We start from the raw sequence: 17,333 nt of genomic DNA, 5'->3' as shown, positions 1-17,333 counted from the left end.
TTAAAAGCTTCAAACCCCCAAGTCTGAACATTAGTATGTCTGCTACTAAGAATCAAATGTATCTTGAAGAGATTTCCATCTACATTGACATTTTTTGTCTACAGAATGACAGAAATGACAGAGAAATTATGTCTTGCTTCCCAAATGTTTCCATTTGAGAAAAGTAAAATAACTGTTCCAAGCAAGGGTTTTACACTTTGAAAGCAGTAAAGAACAGAAGGGGCCATCTGGCCTTAACCATTAGGGCTATCTTATCTCTGGAAGGTCCTTGCAGACTACATGGCCAGCAGCTTGTCACATTTGGGAAGATAAGAGGGTCAAAGAGGGCAAAGTACTAATTTTTCTTCTTGCCAACAAAGGAAATATCTTTGCCTGTGGAGCAGAAGATGCAAAAGATTTTGTGCATCCATTTTTTATGCATGGAGATCACATAGCTTCTATATTTTCCTCACTTAGTACAGCCAAATGTCATGAATTAATCTTCTTATGGCTTTTATTACACAAACATTCTTCCAAACATTTATACAAAATTGTATGATATATTTTTAACACTTGATATATATATAGCATTTGATATATATTCCTGTATCATTATTGTATTGGAATAAAAGAGGGATCTTCAACACTTGCAGAACAAACCTCTTTTCACTTAAATTCCTGAATCCTTGCCTTCATTTCAAACTGTAACTTACTATGTATACTACTTATACTTTATAGTTATAAGTACCTTTAAATAGTGCATTAACAAATTTTCAGACTACAGAAAAAAGAGGTGTTGGAGGGCTGTACATCACCCTGAGGTGTTCATACCATAGAAGTCATAGAATGAGGTGAGCCTGTCTTTGGATGATGAAATTGAGTCCCCTTTGTGGAATCTGACTGGACTGTTACAAACACTGTAATAAGATCTGGAAAATTCATAAAAATTTAGATTGACTATTTTGGCTTCATGTGTTTTTGTGTCACATTTAATCATATAGCCCTCTTCTGTTCATTTTCTGGCTATGGAGGCAGACTGGACATTTGAGAGATTGATCTGATAACAGTGGGATTTCAGTGATCTTTGCATCAGTTTCTTCATGTCTAGTCCCATTAATTCTGGTTTAGAATCAGTGGAATTTTGGTACATTATGAAAATTTCTTCAGTAATTCACAAAACTTGCCTTTATTTCTCCTTCAAAAGTCTGATTGTCTATGAATCTCTCCATTTGTCCCCATACCTGAAAGATGAGTGGTGTCAGCTTAGGCCATAAAAAATATATAGTGGTATTTAAAATCACTAGTTGTGCAGTGAGAGGTGTAAATGCAGCAACATGGGTAATTCCTGGGTAGAAGGTTAGTAATTCTATTGTAACTTCTGTTCATGTGCCTTCTATAAATTACTATCAGAATTTCTATTTGCCCTTTGGTGTTGCCTAAGAGTGACAAAGAGTGGTTCTGAGGCCTGCTGCTGTGGTAATTTTGTAGCCTTTCCCCCCTCCTTCACTAACAGCAAAAACATCTGACATCTTCTAAAAAACATCTAAGCCTGAAAGTGAAGGTTTTTTATGAGTAAGAGAATTAAGTAGGGTTAGCCTGAAAAAATATAGCAAGGCTTACTCTCTCAGTTTCTGAAACTGATCCCATTTATCTTCATTTTCCAAACACCACTTTTCAATTGAATCAGGAACAGTGTGTTGTATATTTTTTTTTTCCTTTTTGATAATCAGAGAAATATTGACCTATTTTGAAAACACTTCTTCCTCTACTGACAGCTTTCATTACTTCAATTGTTGCTATTTTTATATACAAGAACTATAAAGAAACTTGAGGTGAATGTAATCTTAGCTGTAGAAAACTGGATGTGGATCACCAACATACCCACGTGACTACGATTGTCAGAGTTAAGGTTTATCCTTGCCTCTTTACATTATAATACATTATCCAAGCAGAAGTCAGCTAATGGACCTTAAATTAGTGTGAGTGGTCTATAAGGATATGGCCTATCATTACATGAATCTACTTTCCTTGAAGTCAGCAGAAAAATACTGCATCAGTTTCAGCAGGGGAAAAAAAGGTTAGAGGCAGGTTATTCTGCATCAAGAGGTCTTGGTTTCTTTTACCCTTATAATTGAGCAGTGCTCTGTTCTCTGTTCTGCAAGTACAGGTTTAATATAAAAATAGGTTTTAATGAGATTAAACCAAACATTTTTAGTCTAGCACCTGCTATATTTAGTTCTGCCTGGAGTGTGGCTAAGGGTGTACCTGTGAAAATCCTTTGACTTTAGTAAATGTAACTGTCCTGCTTTAAAAAAAAAGAGAAAAAAATGCAATAAGAAAAAAAAAGAAAACAAAATCTTCCTTTGCTGTCAAAATAGCTGTTTCACTAGGTTGGCTAATCATGTAATGTGGATGGATGGCTCTTTAGTGTTTTGGCTATTTTATCATCAGTCTGATCATAGCCCAGGTGACAGGAGCAGGGCTGCACCTTCTAATCTCTCAGTAAATGACCCGTGTCTGTCTATCTTTAATCAGACAGCTCCCTCCATCACTCAGATCACTTGGAACTTGCTGTGGGAAGGCATGTGCACACTCCTTTTGTCTTGTCACTGCTTCTTACAGGGACAACCTGTGTGTGGGAGAAGGGGGTTACAGTCAATTGTCCTGCAGAACATAATCACCTTTCAGTAGGACATCCATTGCAATGTTTGTGCCAAACTAATAACAATAGGAACAAGCCAGCCTTTTGTACAGGCTTTCTGTTGGTGCCCTTTGCAGCAAAAAAAAAAATAAAAAAATGACTGCTGCTTCTTTAAGTCATGGGAGCTCCCATTTGCTGTGACAGCTTTCCAATTGTTAAATAAACTCTGACCATGAGCAGCTGTCAGACAGATATTGCACTGCAGGCCTCAGTTAAAAGGAGCACCAGACAAGCATTTCAGTGCCTGAAGGCCCCTATTTATTTTTTTAAAGACACACTGAAAAAACCCCAAAACAAAACAAAACCACAGTGAGATAATGTGAGTCCTTAACTGGGGAAAAAAATAAAAAGAAAAAAAAGAAAAAAAAAGTTTTATTTTATATACTCTGTGAAATTTTCATGGGAAAGTTATAGAATGCGAGTATGTCCATTTCTGAGAAAAAGTCTATGTGGAGCAAGGAAGTGTCTTAAATGTAAACTTGTCTGGTAGCAAGGTATGAAATTGAGATGCAGAAATCCTTACATGAGACTTTATAAATGCTACTAATCATATTCATATTCTTGTGGGAAAGCAAGAGGAATTATACTGAGATTCCATGAAGTGATAGAATGTCATTTTATCACTTGTACTTTTGACAGTAATGTAGCTCAACACTTCTGATGGTATTGCTTTTTGCCATCTGAACAACTTGAGCTGGTTGAAGATGTCTTTGCTCATTGCAGGGGGAATTGGACTGGATGACCTTTAAAGATCCCTTCCAACCCAAACCATTCTATGATTCCATAATTCTGTGATGATGTTGCACCCTGATTTACAGGAAAGCAAAAAATAAAGGACAATTTTCACTACAGGAGGTCTGACAGGCTAACTCCAATATGCAAGAAAATAGTCTTAAGGTAAATATGTAGTGAGTATATTGGAAGAAGCCTTATTATTTACTTTATAATTACAGTTGTGGAGGTAGATTGCCATCAGTTTAGGAAGAAGGTGTACTTCCTCCTATTCCAGCTTACAGACTGATACTGTCATACCCTCATCTGTCTAAAAGTCAAGCTGGAATACTTGGACTAGGAATCAGAGTTGTCCAGAGCTCCACTAATAGACATGTAGAATATAGGTTCAGCTCACTTGGCTGAGGAGAGAGCGAGTCAGCTCTGGACATGCCTTCTCCCACTGACATTGAAGCAGAAGGCTAGCTCAAAGACAAATTAAAACAAAACCGAACCAAAAATAAAACAAAAACTAGTCATGGCGACTAATTTCAAAAGGCAAGATGTGGGCTAATTGTGTGCAGGCAGGAATTCTAGACAGTATATAAGAAGTATTTATTGAAAAATCAATATTTTTTTCATGTTAAGGAGAAAATATGATTCATATTTCTTTTACAAGTAATAGTAAGTAATTACTGGTTTTAAGGGTAGCTTCTTCTAAAATTTCAAATTTAAGTAACTAACTAGCTAACTAACTAACTAGTTAACTAATATATGTTTTCACCATTTCCATTTTGTTTGACGACAGAAAGGAATATATCCAGTAAAAATATAAAGCAGTAGGAAATGGAAAAAGTCAATTTAAAAAGAAATCCTCCCTGATTTTTCTATCGACACCTGTTAGAAATAACACCCACAATTTTTATAACTGAAATGGATCATAAAAAATCTCAGGGTGTTCAATTATTTATTTTATGCTTTTGAAAACACTTCTGGGTAATGGGTTTCACTTTTTCACCTTTCATATACTTCATTCTTTCACACAGGAAAACAGAACCATTCGAAAATGGAAAATGATAGCACTTTCTTGTTCGTGCTCATACTCTTTTTTTTTAGTCAATACGCTTTGCACAGATACAAAAGGATACACAGATACTAAAGACATGGTAAACATAATGCACCATTGTTTTAAACAAACTGATTTCTACACAGACCTAAATGTTTATATAATATAGGACTTTGTGGAGACTTTAACCTGGAAATTAATACATTTTATTTCGGTTTTTGAAGAGCAAAATACAGAAGGGAAGGTTTGGGAGCTCTGTACTAACAATGGAATCAATTGCTGTAGTCAATGCAAATGTGATTTTCATGTGTGAAAAAAGCATGAGAAGTGTCCTTTAATAAAAATAGTCAACTTGCAACCATAATAGAGATGATACTCTTTGAAGATACTGGTTGTGGATTAGCAGCAAGTGTGTTCATTAAAGCCATGAAAAGGAGTAAAATCAGTTATCCATCTTCTTTCTTAGACTTCCAAATTTTCCATTTTGAAGCAAAAATTGAATCTCCATTTTTCCTGTCTTTATAATGAATTAATGTAAGTTGTAATTCCTGGGATATGAGATTGAGGCTGGGAAATGGCTAAGATAAATATGTTTATCTGTTTTAGGTTTCAGAGCAGAAAGCTGGCATAATGGCAGGGATAATGTGAGAGATAAGTTGGACATGAAACTTTCTGGCTAGGCATGGCAACCAACCTTCTTCTGAGCATGGATCTTATTGGAATAAACCTTCACCATGGCTCCTTTCCTGCTACAGAATGTGACATGGCGTAGAAACTGTTGGATCCAGTGTTTTTCCAGAGAGTCAGGTTTACTGGGCACAGGGAGCAGAGCAGGCACAGGAGCAGATCACTTGTTCCCTGGTGACAGGAGCCAGGAGCAGACGTGCCTTTCCAAAACAGCTCGTGGCCACTGCTGCCTGTCCTGCTGTTGTTTCCTTGAAGAGAGGCCACAGGCCAGAAAACCTAGTGTGGTTTGTAAACCTGCTTCCAGCTGCTGTTTTTCTCTGCTTGCATTGTCTGTTGGGAGGAGGATCCTGGGGCCTTGGGAGAGGCATTCCTGGGAGTAAGCTGCAGGGCAGGCAGGTTGTCTAGGATGGCAGGTTGTGTGGCAGCTCTGTTGTGGGGATCTTTGCTGCAGCTTGGCTACAATGCAGAGGTACACTCTTGTTCAGGGTTTTTAAAGATGGCACTCTTGTGTTTACAGATGGCATAGCATGGTGGCCACCACAGACAACTGTATGAACAGATTCAGGTCAACAAGGCTGGGTAGAAGCAAAACCTTTTTTTTTAACTTTTTTTTTTTTTCTTTTCATAAAAGACAAGTCTTTTATGTTTTGTATTTAACTTCATCCCTTTTATTTTTTCCCTTTTCTGTGCTATGTGCTTGTATGTCATTGCCACTTGCCTATGATCTGATAGGATGCCTCTGTTTTGTTTTTTGTTGTCTGCAGGATAAAAGCCTGGGTGGATAAGATGCAGGAAGACCTCGTGACGCTCGCACGAACCGCAAGTGGAGTGGACCGGCTTGCTGATGTAAGGAGGGGTGTCCTAGACTGCTGTAACTAGAAAGTGAAGTGGAGGGTTTGCATCTTCTAGGCTTTACAATCATTTCATCCCAACATACAAAAATGATTTTGTGGGATTAAACTCTGAAGTGCTTACTGAGAGAGAAATGGAGTACTGACATTCATCTATTCACTCTCAGTGTTGCAGCACTGACAATATTTAATCAGCTTTGCAGTGTCAGACATAAGGCTTGCCATTATTGCAACACTTCCACCTGAAGTGAGCACTTTTATGTTCTGTGTTTGTCAAATACAGTATCCAGGAAGTAACCATTCACAGTGGTGGAGAATTCTGCTCTCTGTTAACGAGAGAAACTGTCTTTCTGACATATATTTCCTGAAATGGGGCAGCTTTTGGTTAGGACAAACATAGATGAGAATGAAAACTACTTTTATTCAGCTGTTCAAATTTAACACCAAGTTGTTTTTAAAGAAGAATTTACAAATTTGTCATTGAGTTTTTTTGTGTTATCATTCTGTTCATAGATGGTGAGAACACATGTGCCATTGCAGAAAAATGAAGGCACAATTAAGAACATGTCAGAATAACACTGTGTATACAATTTTTTGTGTATACATCACAATCCAGTATACAGCCATATGATCATACATTTCCCTCTCCCTATCCATGCACAAGTGCTATGGCTCCCTCTTTGAACTGATGGATGTCTGATTTGGGGTGTGAGGAATTTTGCTGCTGCATCAGGAAACTGAGTTAATGTTTGCCAGCACAAGCCCCTGGTGCTGGGGAACTGAACATAAAGCCTTGAGATTTGGTTTTCAGAAAATGACCCCAAATCATCCATGAAATGGAGCAGAGGTTTTGATGCTATTAAGAAAAACACAGAAAAAAATCCAGTGTGAAGTTGTCAGATTTAGCATTGTGTATTAATGTATTTCTTTGACCTTAAGGAACTTTTGCCCAGACATTCAGTTCTTCTGTGTATCCTGTCCCAGAAGGACATTTTGTCTTTACTGACCATAAGAGGATAGGTGATTAGCTCAGATGTCCATTAGCTCAGATGAGATCACCACTGTCTTCTAAAAGGAAGGGCTGTGTCACAGCCTGCATGATGAACATAAATGAAGACTGCAGGGTTTATTTTAGTTCTGGCCTTTCCTAATATTTGACTGTGTCATATTGCAATACAATTTATGGCAGATGCTTTAGATACACATTTTAATCTTTAAAAACCCCTAAACAAACTGAAAGCAAATTCTTGAAATCGTACCACAAATCATCAGATTTGTACAAGCCTGGGTTTCCAATGCAGTAATGTCTTGCACTTGAGCATCCTGAGGAAATGTAAGGCTTGGAAGCATGGAACACTAATTGGAGTTTTTGTAAATGGATTTCACACGTATCTGCTGACAAAGAACAACAAGACTTGCAAATTATCAGTCTCCAGTGGTGGGAAGTTTCTGCATGAGTCCTTTTCTTGCTTATCTAATTTAGGTGTGATCTGGTCTATTCTACACTTGCTGTGTCTCTTCTTTCTCTACCATCCAGCATCTTACATTACAACTGATTCACCATTTATCTTTCTGTTCCTTTTCTGTTGTGTTGCTTGGCTGCCTTTCATTTCTCCTCAACCTATGCTATGTTTCTGTCTCAATTCCTGTATCTGCTGCTTGGCCAGTCTGCCTTTCTATTTTACAATAGTTTCTTGTCTCTGTTTCAGGATCTCTCTCCTCACCTTTTTCCAGATCAGGACCTCTCTGCACTCTTTCATTTTTCTTAGCATTTCCAAAACATTCTGTCCAGGTGTGTGTGGCCAGCCTGTCACAATACCCTCATCTCTTCTCTTCCACAGGAATTTCTCTTCCACAGGAATTTCTCTTCCCTTTTCTCACATTTCCCTCTGTCACTAATTCTCAGTCCCAGACCTGTAGTTTTCTCCTGTATCATTTTTGTATTTCTCCTTCCTTTGCAGTGTCTTCTCTCCTTACTCTTTGCTTGCTATTTTCCAGTCTGTTATCTCCTGTTTCCATATTTCAGTCTCTTGCACATTGTCCTTCATTCAGTTTTCCTCTCCTCCTTCTCCCACTATGCAGACCTGAGACACCACAGCAAGTCTGATCTTTAGCTGCAGAGCAGGTGGGACATTCTCTAGGAGTGATGTACTTTGAGTTGGAATACACCTGTTTTCTCAGCAATTTAGGTGATGAAATCTCTGCTGCAATCTGCAGGTCCTTTTAAGGCTGAATTTTTTAATTTCATTTTTTTTTTTTTAGCACTAAAGACTAAAATACATCTTTAAATACACAACCCTGAGGTTTTAATCTACAATGAATAGGCAATAGGAAAATGAGTTACATGGGATTTCTAACTGGAGCAAAACAAGGAGTTAATGTCTCAACCATTTTGCTCTGCCTTCCTGTGCAAGGACCACATGGTAAAATAGATAATGAAAAGCCAAGAGATTGATATTGTCATTCTTTTTTTCCCTGAGTCTTATAATGAAAACTGTAGGGCAAGCCTAATAATCTGTAGTGCTGTCAGCTTTGCCACAGTGACATTCATGTAGATAAAATCAAAAACATGAGTGTGTGAATACTGTAACTTACTATGGGTAAGTTTCTTTTGAAAAGACAGAATTTACAAGAGACTTCAAGCAAATAATGCTATCTCAGAGGATATTCACAGGATGGTCGATATGTGCTTGTAATCCTAGGATTAAAAGCATGAAAGGGGGATGTTTCCATGTAAAATATCCCACTATATCAAAGCCATGTTTTTGACCTAAGTGGCACGATGTCTTTTTCTAGACATGAGGTTTTAATTAGCTCTCATGGCTGCAAGGGAAAATGCAAAGCCCTGCAAGGTGTAAGCCATGGGGTCTCTCACTCTCTTCTTGTTTAGAGGCTATTGTCACTTTTCCATTTCTGAGTGACATCCTTTTTTTTTTTTTTTTTTTTTTTTTTTTTTTTTTTTTTTTTTTCCCCTGCTCACTGCCTTATTAACATATAGTTAGATCTCTTCTAAAATGAACCACAATCTTGGAAAAATGGAGACTACAAGACATGAAAAACAATATGCCTGCATGCTTGTCAGTTTTATTCACAGAACTTGCCTTCAGTTGCTCAAGCTTTAAAAATGCTTACAGTCAGATTAAATTTTCAGCTTTTTTTGTGATTTATTTCTTCTTCCAACTCCAGGATTGTTTGGACCAAACCTGTAGTCTTCACGTAAACTTGGAAAAAGAAATAATTTGTTTGGGGTTTCTGCCTCTTCTCTCTCTAAAAGCAGAATGAATAATATAAGAAGAAGGAGCAGATTGCTATTATAAAATAGCAAACATGACTTTCTGTCAAAAGCTGTAATAATCAGATCGGTAGGAGAAATGGCTTCCCTTGTTCTAGGGAAAACTGATTTTAATTTGGCCATGTGTGAGGTTTAAGCTCTTAGCAAGAACATGTAACAGATTATAACCATTTCACAGCCTGGTCAACCTTTCCCTGGATTGGGAAGAATTCCCACTGATTCAGCTGAAGTAACAATCTGTGTCTGCTTTGTGCAATTAAATCTTCTATGAAGATCTCTAAAGTGACCAAGATTGCTCTCAAAGTAGCACAAGTAGTATGTTCTCAACTAGAGAAACTTAACATAAACCAGAGCTTTTTCAATTAGCTGCAGTGCTAATGGTGCTCCCATGACTTGCTGAAAGTGTCTCGGGGTTCATCAGTGTGTTTGTGCTTGGATGTGCCTTGGGTGTCTGGGAGTCTTTGTCCTGCAGGGAATTACACTATACAATGGTCTCTTCTGGAGAACTTCAAAATATTTCTTTTTATGACCATGAGGAAGAGGGATAGGAGTGCTACTTTAATTCTCAATATTTTGATTTTAGACTGGGAGAACTTTTGACTAGAAGGAATGTAAAACTCAGAGTATAATATGTACTTACAAAGGGATAAAAAAACTAAAATGTGCATGACCATTAATGTCAGGTGAGGTATGTGTTAAGGGGATAGCTGTCCTATTGAGATCAGTACCTTGGTAAAACTATAATTTATTCTGTAGTATAGAAATAGATAACCAGAGAAATTACTTTTTTTGTATTTAAGGTGTTTGCATTCAACATGTACTAAATTTCATAGAATCATATTTAAGGAGAAGAATCTCCTCAGAAAAGGATTCCCTTTCCTTTGTTCATTGACAATTTTCTTACAGTGATTCAGAATCATGATCTTGTCCTAGTGACTAACCACTCTCTTGCCTTTGCTTATATAATGTAGCCATTGTAAACCAGTGTAACTCTCACTAGTCACAACTTTTGAAAATACCTGTACAGCGAGGACACACAAGAATATATTAATGAATATTCCAAATAGTGTTTAAAAAACCAAAATATTTGGGAGTTAATTATTTCATTAATGATACTGCCTCTGAAAACATGAATATGTTTTTGCTGATGCACATTTCATACCTCTTTTCTCTCGTTAGCAATGATGACAGCAATATAATGCCTGTAGTGAGAAAAATTGCAAAAAAAAAAAAAGCTTGGATCCTATTAAAATTAGGAGTTCTATCTTGAGGCTACTCTTATCCATAGCCTTGAGCAGGCAAAGCAGTGTAAGTGGAGTAGGAGAAACAAGGAGATGGAGGGGCAGGCGAGAGCTGTTTATTGTGATGCCCAAAGGAAGCACAGTGGGGTTGGTGTGTCCTGCACAGGTGCAGGAGCTGCACTCAGTGATCCCTGTGGGTCCCTTCCAAGTCAGCACATTCCCTGCTTCTGTGATACTCTCTGGAAATGGTCTCAAAATAGCCTTCCAAAAATAGATTTAAAGCACATATTTAAGTACTGCTTTTTTGGACATTACTATGAGTTTAGGTGAGATCTGGGAGAACTCCAACTTGGATGTAATGCCAATGTAATACCCCCATTACAGTATGTTGTGATTGCTTCAACAAGGCAGGAAGTCAGGACTCAAGATGCCAAAATACTCAGCTGGTTGAAAACTGGCAGAACTCCACTGACTGCAGTGGATTACACTAATTTACATTTGGTAAGAATCATGACTAACAATATTTAATTTACAAACCAAGCAGGTAAAAAGTATTAAAAAGCTCCAACAGATTTTTACACAAAAAGCAGAGACTATTGCTGCTGTAGTTGTCCAGCTAAAGAAGGTACTGTTTAGTCATTCTTAAGGATATTATTTTCCCCTAGAAGAGCAAAGGGAATGTTTATAAAGAGCTGTTGTATCTACAACTTGAGACTTCAAAGCAGGAATACAGGATACAGAGGAAAATCTTGTCTAGTGTGCTTCTTCAACTGTGTCTCAACAAAGCACAACTCAGTATATTCTTTTTAGTTTTATAAGTATTACGTTAAAAAAAAACAAACGCAACAAAACAACAAAACCAACAACAAATAGTCATGTAATTGTCATTTCAACTTAAGAAGGTTCATGTAACTTTGTCTTACCTGTGAACTCTCTGTGCATTCAGGCATTATGAAGCTGCTCTGCTGTGAATGATATGTGATTTCTACAGAGCAAATAGACTGTTGGAAAAAAAAAAAGAAGAAAGAATAGACAGCAACTTAATAGAATTTTAAAATCCATGTAATAAAATAAATATTGAGGCTGATCTTGCTAGCTGCATTTCTCAGTCATTTTTTCTTTGAAAAGACAAAAATATGTACAAAGTTCAAAGTCACATTCTGGTCTAAAGCTAGATACCTCAGCATACAGGAAAAAGTGTGAAAAGCCTACTGAACTACAGAATTAAGTAAGTACCTATTTCCATTTTCATGGAAATATGCACAACTTCCATTTTTATGTGGACTGTTCACAGCGAAGACTCATGACTAAGCTAATTGACAGCTCATTTAATCTAATAAACTACTACAAGTACGCTTCTGGACTCCAGCTCCTAAAATACCTCTAGGGACAGGAGAGAGAGAAGGAGGGAGACCCTGCAGTACCCAGAAAGGAAGGCCTTGGATTAGAGAATATGCCTTATAGCAATGCACGAGCTTGTCTGTTCCAAACTGATTGAAGAGAATCCTCTTTTACAGAAACACTGAATTAAAAAATGTGGGTCTATGTAAAGAGCTTTGATGTGACAAACACACTGGAGCTTCACCATGGCTGTTACAGCAAAAAAATGCCATCTTGTGCAGTGTAACCTTTTCAGGCAACAGCATAATTGAATGAAGCAGCAGATAGAGAGGCAGTTCCAAGGACCTCTACTCTCTGAATCTGCTTCCTTTTTGATACATCTCTGCTAAAACAATCCATGCATGATGTTCATAAGGCATGCTGTTATTACAGTTCCAGGAGCTGTAGAGTGAATCCATATAGGCTGACTTGGCCTTTAAATGATGTTCCTACTGAGGTAAAAATACAGTTTCTTCCTACAAAATAAAAAGAGAGCTAGATAGGTATGGGTATATGATATGTGCTGATGAGTCCACCAGCAATTGTTAGAAGATTTTTATTTATTTTGTCTTTTGAGTGCTGTTTTATAATAATTAGCTCTTCCTTAGTGAAGAGCCCAGCCGAGATTGTGCAGGAGCACATTTCATCCCTTGCTCAGTGTGAGGTCTGTGTGTGCCTAATGCACAGATGGTGCCAGTCTGCTCAAACACTCACATTGGCAGCAGCTTCTCAGGCCACACTTTCAGCTTTCCAGGTCTTGGATCAGTCTCTAGAGTTTAACTGGGATGAGTGACTTGTAAGAGAGCCTGGTCTCTGATTTGAACTGCCCTGGAGATGTTCAGGAAAGCTTCCTTCTGCCAGAAGGAATTATAACCCGGGGTAACTTTCTGTTGGATTCTATAGGTTTCAGCTAAATTAATTTTAGAAACTTTTTCTAGAAGCCCTACAGACACACCACTGACTTAGACCTCTAGAGGCTGTCACATAGTGCTTGCCTTGTGCATTCATTATCATTAGAGGTCTGTGCAAGGGGAGACTTTAACAGCTTACTTAAAATTCACATAAGACTTGTATCTGGATGATCTTCCCTATTGTCATAGGAACCTGCAATTCCTGCTTAAAAAGGTGATTTGGCAGGTAACTTAGCAGTAAACAAGTTCATTCTTACGATTTTTTTCAGTGATTGGCATGATGTTTAAGTGGTTCTTTCTTCATAGTCATAAAGTAAATTGAACACGTTAGCAAAAGCTTTATAAAAATTTGAAATTATTTTTTGAAAACATTAAACAGATTCATGGTGTTGAAACTTCTTTTTATTTTTACCAGCTTTATTTATTTATTTATTTATTTATTTATTTATTTTTAATGACAGTATGTATCAAGTTGGATTTTGTATATGTATATGCAAATTTGTATTTGTATATGCTTTAGCCAAAGGCAAAGAATTTTGTACCTCATGCTATTCTCTGATGAGCTGGCAGATGGACCTAGGAGATATATGGACACATTCCAAAATATGCTACACTCACCCTTGTTAAGGTTGAAGTAATGGAGAGTTTTATGACTAAGAAAAGTATAATGAAGAAATGCAAGAACTGGAGTTTTTTTAAAAGATAGTTTTTGATTTTTAGAATAACAACCCAAATGAATATATTTGGTGAGATTTCTCTGGAGGTCCTGGATGTGGACTTTGTAAGTTTGAATTTCATTAGAAAATGAAATTTTTGATTGAAATGTTGTGGTTTCCATAGGTTCTGAGGAGTTTGTCAGTATTTTGAACCTAGATTTCAAGATACTTCTGACATGTAAAATGATAATATATTGTGCAGTCCATCCTTTTCTACCCCTGAAAATGGAAAATGTAACTGATACCACAACACTTGTAGACACAACTGGTGTAACTATGAAGCTGTGTCCTGTATGTCCTGGATGTATTCTCCAGTGCTCTAAGAAGGGAAGGCAAGTGTTTAAATGAGTTAAATTTAAGCAATAAAGAAAATTTCTATTCATTCAAATTGTGTCACTCAGTGAGGTTTACTATGACTGATCTCAAAAATCAGAAATGTGTTATATTCTTTGTTTTCTCCTTTTGTCTCTTTTTGTTGTTCTCAATGAAACAAAACACTAAGCAACTTTCTTTAAAACAAAAGGTAGAGAAGACTTTTTATCCATATAAAATTAAACTACATTTTTATATAATCTTGAAATGAAAATTTAAACAAGTCAACTATTTTGGGGTTGTTGAAATACCTTTATCCTCACTGAGTCACCAGTTTTATATTTCTGAAACTTCCTTGAGTTCAGGCCATATTTGTGTGTCCTTCCAATCGCCTACAAGTGAAGTTTTTCACTGAAGTGCAGGTTTGTTATGTTGCTTTTCTAAGGAAAAGAAGGGAAAAAAGGGAGCAACTCTGTTTAATTTTTATTTTTTTTATTACACACAGTAATGTGTAATAAAATAGATATCAGAAGGTTTGACTGAGTGAGAGTATATGAATCCAGCATCTGAAACACTTGCATTCTGTCTAAACATAAATAGACTATTGTACACTATTCACACTTGTCTTTTCTCTCATTCCTAAGGAGAGGACACCAGTCTGCTGTCTCTGAGAGGGGTGTGGTGAAGGGAGGGGGGTCAGGATTACTTTTAGAATGGAATTAAGAGGGGGTTGGTACAGTGAAACATGGTAATTTTAGATATTTATTTAGGAGTCAGAGTACATTTACCAGAATTATAATAATGTATGAGATGGGTTAGCCTGGTTAGAGACTCCCAAAGCTATTAATAGTTTTTTTTAACAATGTGTATCCCATTGGAGGTGTACCACTGCTATGTTGTGTGTGCAGCCAAAACTGCAGGCATTAAAAGTAGAATTCTCCAAACTAAATTTTGTTGAGTTTACATATTGCTGACCAATGTTGAGATGTCATGAAAATGAAATAATTTTGAAAAATGTAAGGCGGGAAATATAAATACATATCTGCAAGTTTTCTTTGTAATCCAAATGGAAATTAAGAGATTGTCAAAACACAGGGAGCCTCATTTACTGTTTGCAGATGCCACTTTCTCTCTACTTCCTTACCAATAAACTGACGTTTTGAAGTGTTCCTTCTTCCAGCAAACAAAAACATCTGTAAGTCTCTAAGAATAGGTGGCTGTATTAACAAAGCTTGCTCAAGCTCAAGGGAAGAGATGGCCTAATATTACCATAGCTTCAATTACTATTTGATGATCTGGATAATCTTTGATCAAAGCACTGTTCTTGATTAATTTATAATGTTCTGTTGGCTTTAACAATAATAAATTCTGTCCTATTGGCACTTACATTCAGATGGTTTTTGTAGAAACTGAGAATAAAATTAAACATTTTCTTAAAAAAAAAAAAAAAAAATTACACACTTAACCCAACAAACCCCCCAAAATTAGAGCTGATCATTTTCCAAGTCCTGTGCTTAATAAAATGCCAAAAAATCCATTTGAGTTCCCTGAGATTTAAAATTACTTTTGAGGGGAGAGAGTTGGTAGATGATAAATTGCATTAAGAGCAGATAAGGCAGGCCAAAATTTCCTATGAATAAGTGAGCTTGAGAAATTACATAAGTGCCCATCTCCAAATATACCAGAAGTGCAGAATAAATGTGAAACATTTTCTTCCTATTGTTCTTCTTCCATTACAAGATAGATCCACTTGTACTCATGAATTGGGATTTTTGAGTTCTTACTCAGTCTCAGCTAAAAGCCTGAGTTAAAACTGCTATGAAACCAATAAATGATGTCATCGTGTTATTTAATACTGTATTTTTATCACTAGGAAGCAAAATTGAGTACTTTAAAATACATTTTTCTTAACGATTTGGGATGTAATATCTGCTTTTCGTGTTTGTAAAGTAGCAGAAGTACAAAGCTGAACCCCTGTTTTATCAAGGTTTAAATACGAAGTGGCAATTACAAAAATTGCTTCTTAATTTGAAAGTCCTCTGGACTACTCTATTAATTATCAACAGTCAAAAGGAGCTGATGATCCTTACAAAGTGTGCCTGATTATATGCTTCCCTTTGAGTGGGCACCTGAGTGAGCCCATTGACTGTGGCACTGCTTATCCTCCCTCTGATGTTAACTGAGGCATAAGTGTTCCCAGCATCCTGCGCAATTCAGTCTGAGTGTTTTACTTAAGAATGAATTTGCTCTGATAATTTTTTTTCCCTAATGTCACTGCTATGGTTTTCAGCACATCAGCTGTCCTGTCACTTGTCACCCCAGACCTTTAGAGCACTCAGTGATCAGGGAAGTGATTCTGAAAAGCAACAGCTACAGTAAACTATTGGGTGGTTTCCTCCTTTGTGCTCCTGCCATGAATTTCAGGAATGAAGGCATCTGTGAGTTGCTAGGGTGCAGCTGTAATCTTATTTATACACTATATGGAGCAGAGAGTAACACATAAAGTACTCAGAGTGATTTCTTTGAACACACAGAATGCTTCTTAGAAATGAGCTTTTTTCAATGTGTTTCACAATGAATTGCTTCTGGTTCAAAGAAAAGAAGTGTCTTGTGAGAAAGAAAAATTGTCTGGCAGGTATTAGAAAGTATTAATATAACTTTGGAAATAGAATACACTTGTAAGAAGATAGAATTTTCTTACGCTGGGCAGATCATATTGTTTCTGGCTACTAAAATAGAGAGTTGTAATAAAAATTTAGTAATAATACTATACTATACTATACTAAACTGTACTATACCATACCATATTATACTGTACAAAACTATGCTACACTCTACTCTACTCTACTCTACTCTACTCTACTCTACTCTATATAGTGTAATTTAATGTAATATAAAATTAGAAAGTGGTTATTTCTTTTTTCCTGACTTTTCCTTCTCCCAAGATCTCATCATATGTTCGGATATCTGTTACATGACCTCTCCTCTCTGCTTTTCTCTCAGAAATGAGATCATAACATAACTTCATGGCATTGGTAGAGACAAAAACTAAAACTGCTAAATATGTGTGTGTTATTAGTTGATATTTTGTTAGAGGGAAAAAAATTAAAACAGAAACTTTGATTCTTTAAACCATTGAATATTAATAATAAATTTATTTATTTATTTTAACAGTACCCAAAATTTCAGTAAGAAATGAATTTTTTCCAGCTGAGGACTAGGCTGAAATGGAGCTGATGGCCCAGGGTACAGTCAGAGGTTCCTGGTGAGGCAAGTCTTGATCACTGAGGCCTGATACTGCCACAAAGTGATAGAAATTGGGAGAGATTGGAAGGACCAGGGGGAACGGGCAATGGGAAGCCATTTCCAAAAGTGAGGAATAGGCAGAAAGGGAATACTTTACTCAGCCTTTTGCTTAAGTATCACTCTGTTCAGAAGGATTTTTAAAATTTAATAAGTAGGTTAAATACTTTAGTACACAAGCTT

General features: G+C 36.7%; 1 protein-coding gene across 3 annotated transcripts in view; it reads left to right on the top strand.

Moving 5' to 3' along the window:
• Positions 1–17,333, top strand: part of CACNA2D1 (calcium voltage-gated channel auxiliary subunit alpha2delta 1) — a 362,095-nt gene that overhangs the window by 45,296 nt on the left and 299,466 nt on the right. For all 3 annotated transcript variants that reach the window (XM_083859087.1, XM_083859086.1, XM_083859085.1), the window contains exon 2: positions 5,909–5,990. In XM_083859087.1, coding sequence (XP_083715213.1) covers positions 5,909–5,990 — 82 coding nt within the window. The remainder of the gene's footprint in view (positions 1–5,908; positions 5,991–17,333) is intronic.

The sequence above is a fragment of the Zosterops lateralis genome (genome assembly GCF_965231275.1).
Source record: "Zosterops lateralis genome assembly, chromosome: 4".
NCBI classification, from domain to species: Eukaryota; Metazoa; Chordata; class Aves; order Passeriformes; family Zosteropidae; genus Zosterops; species Zosterops lateralis.
The sequence above is the reverse complement of the archived record's forward strand: the minus strand, read 5'-3'. Positions and strand labels throughout refer to the sequence as shown.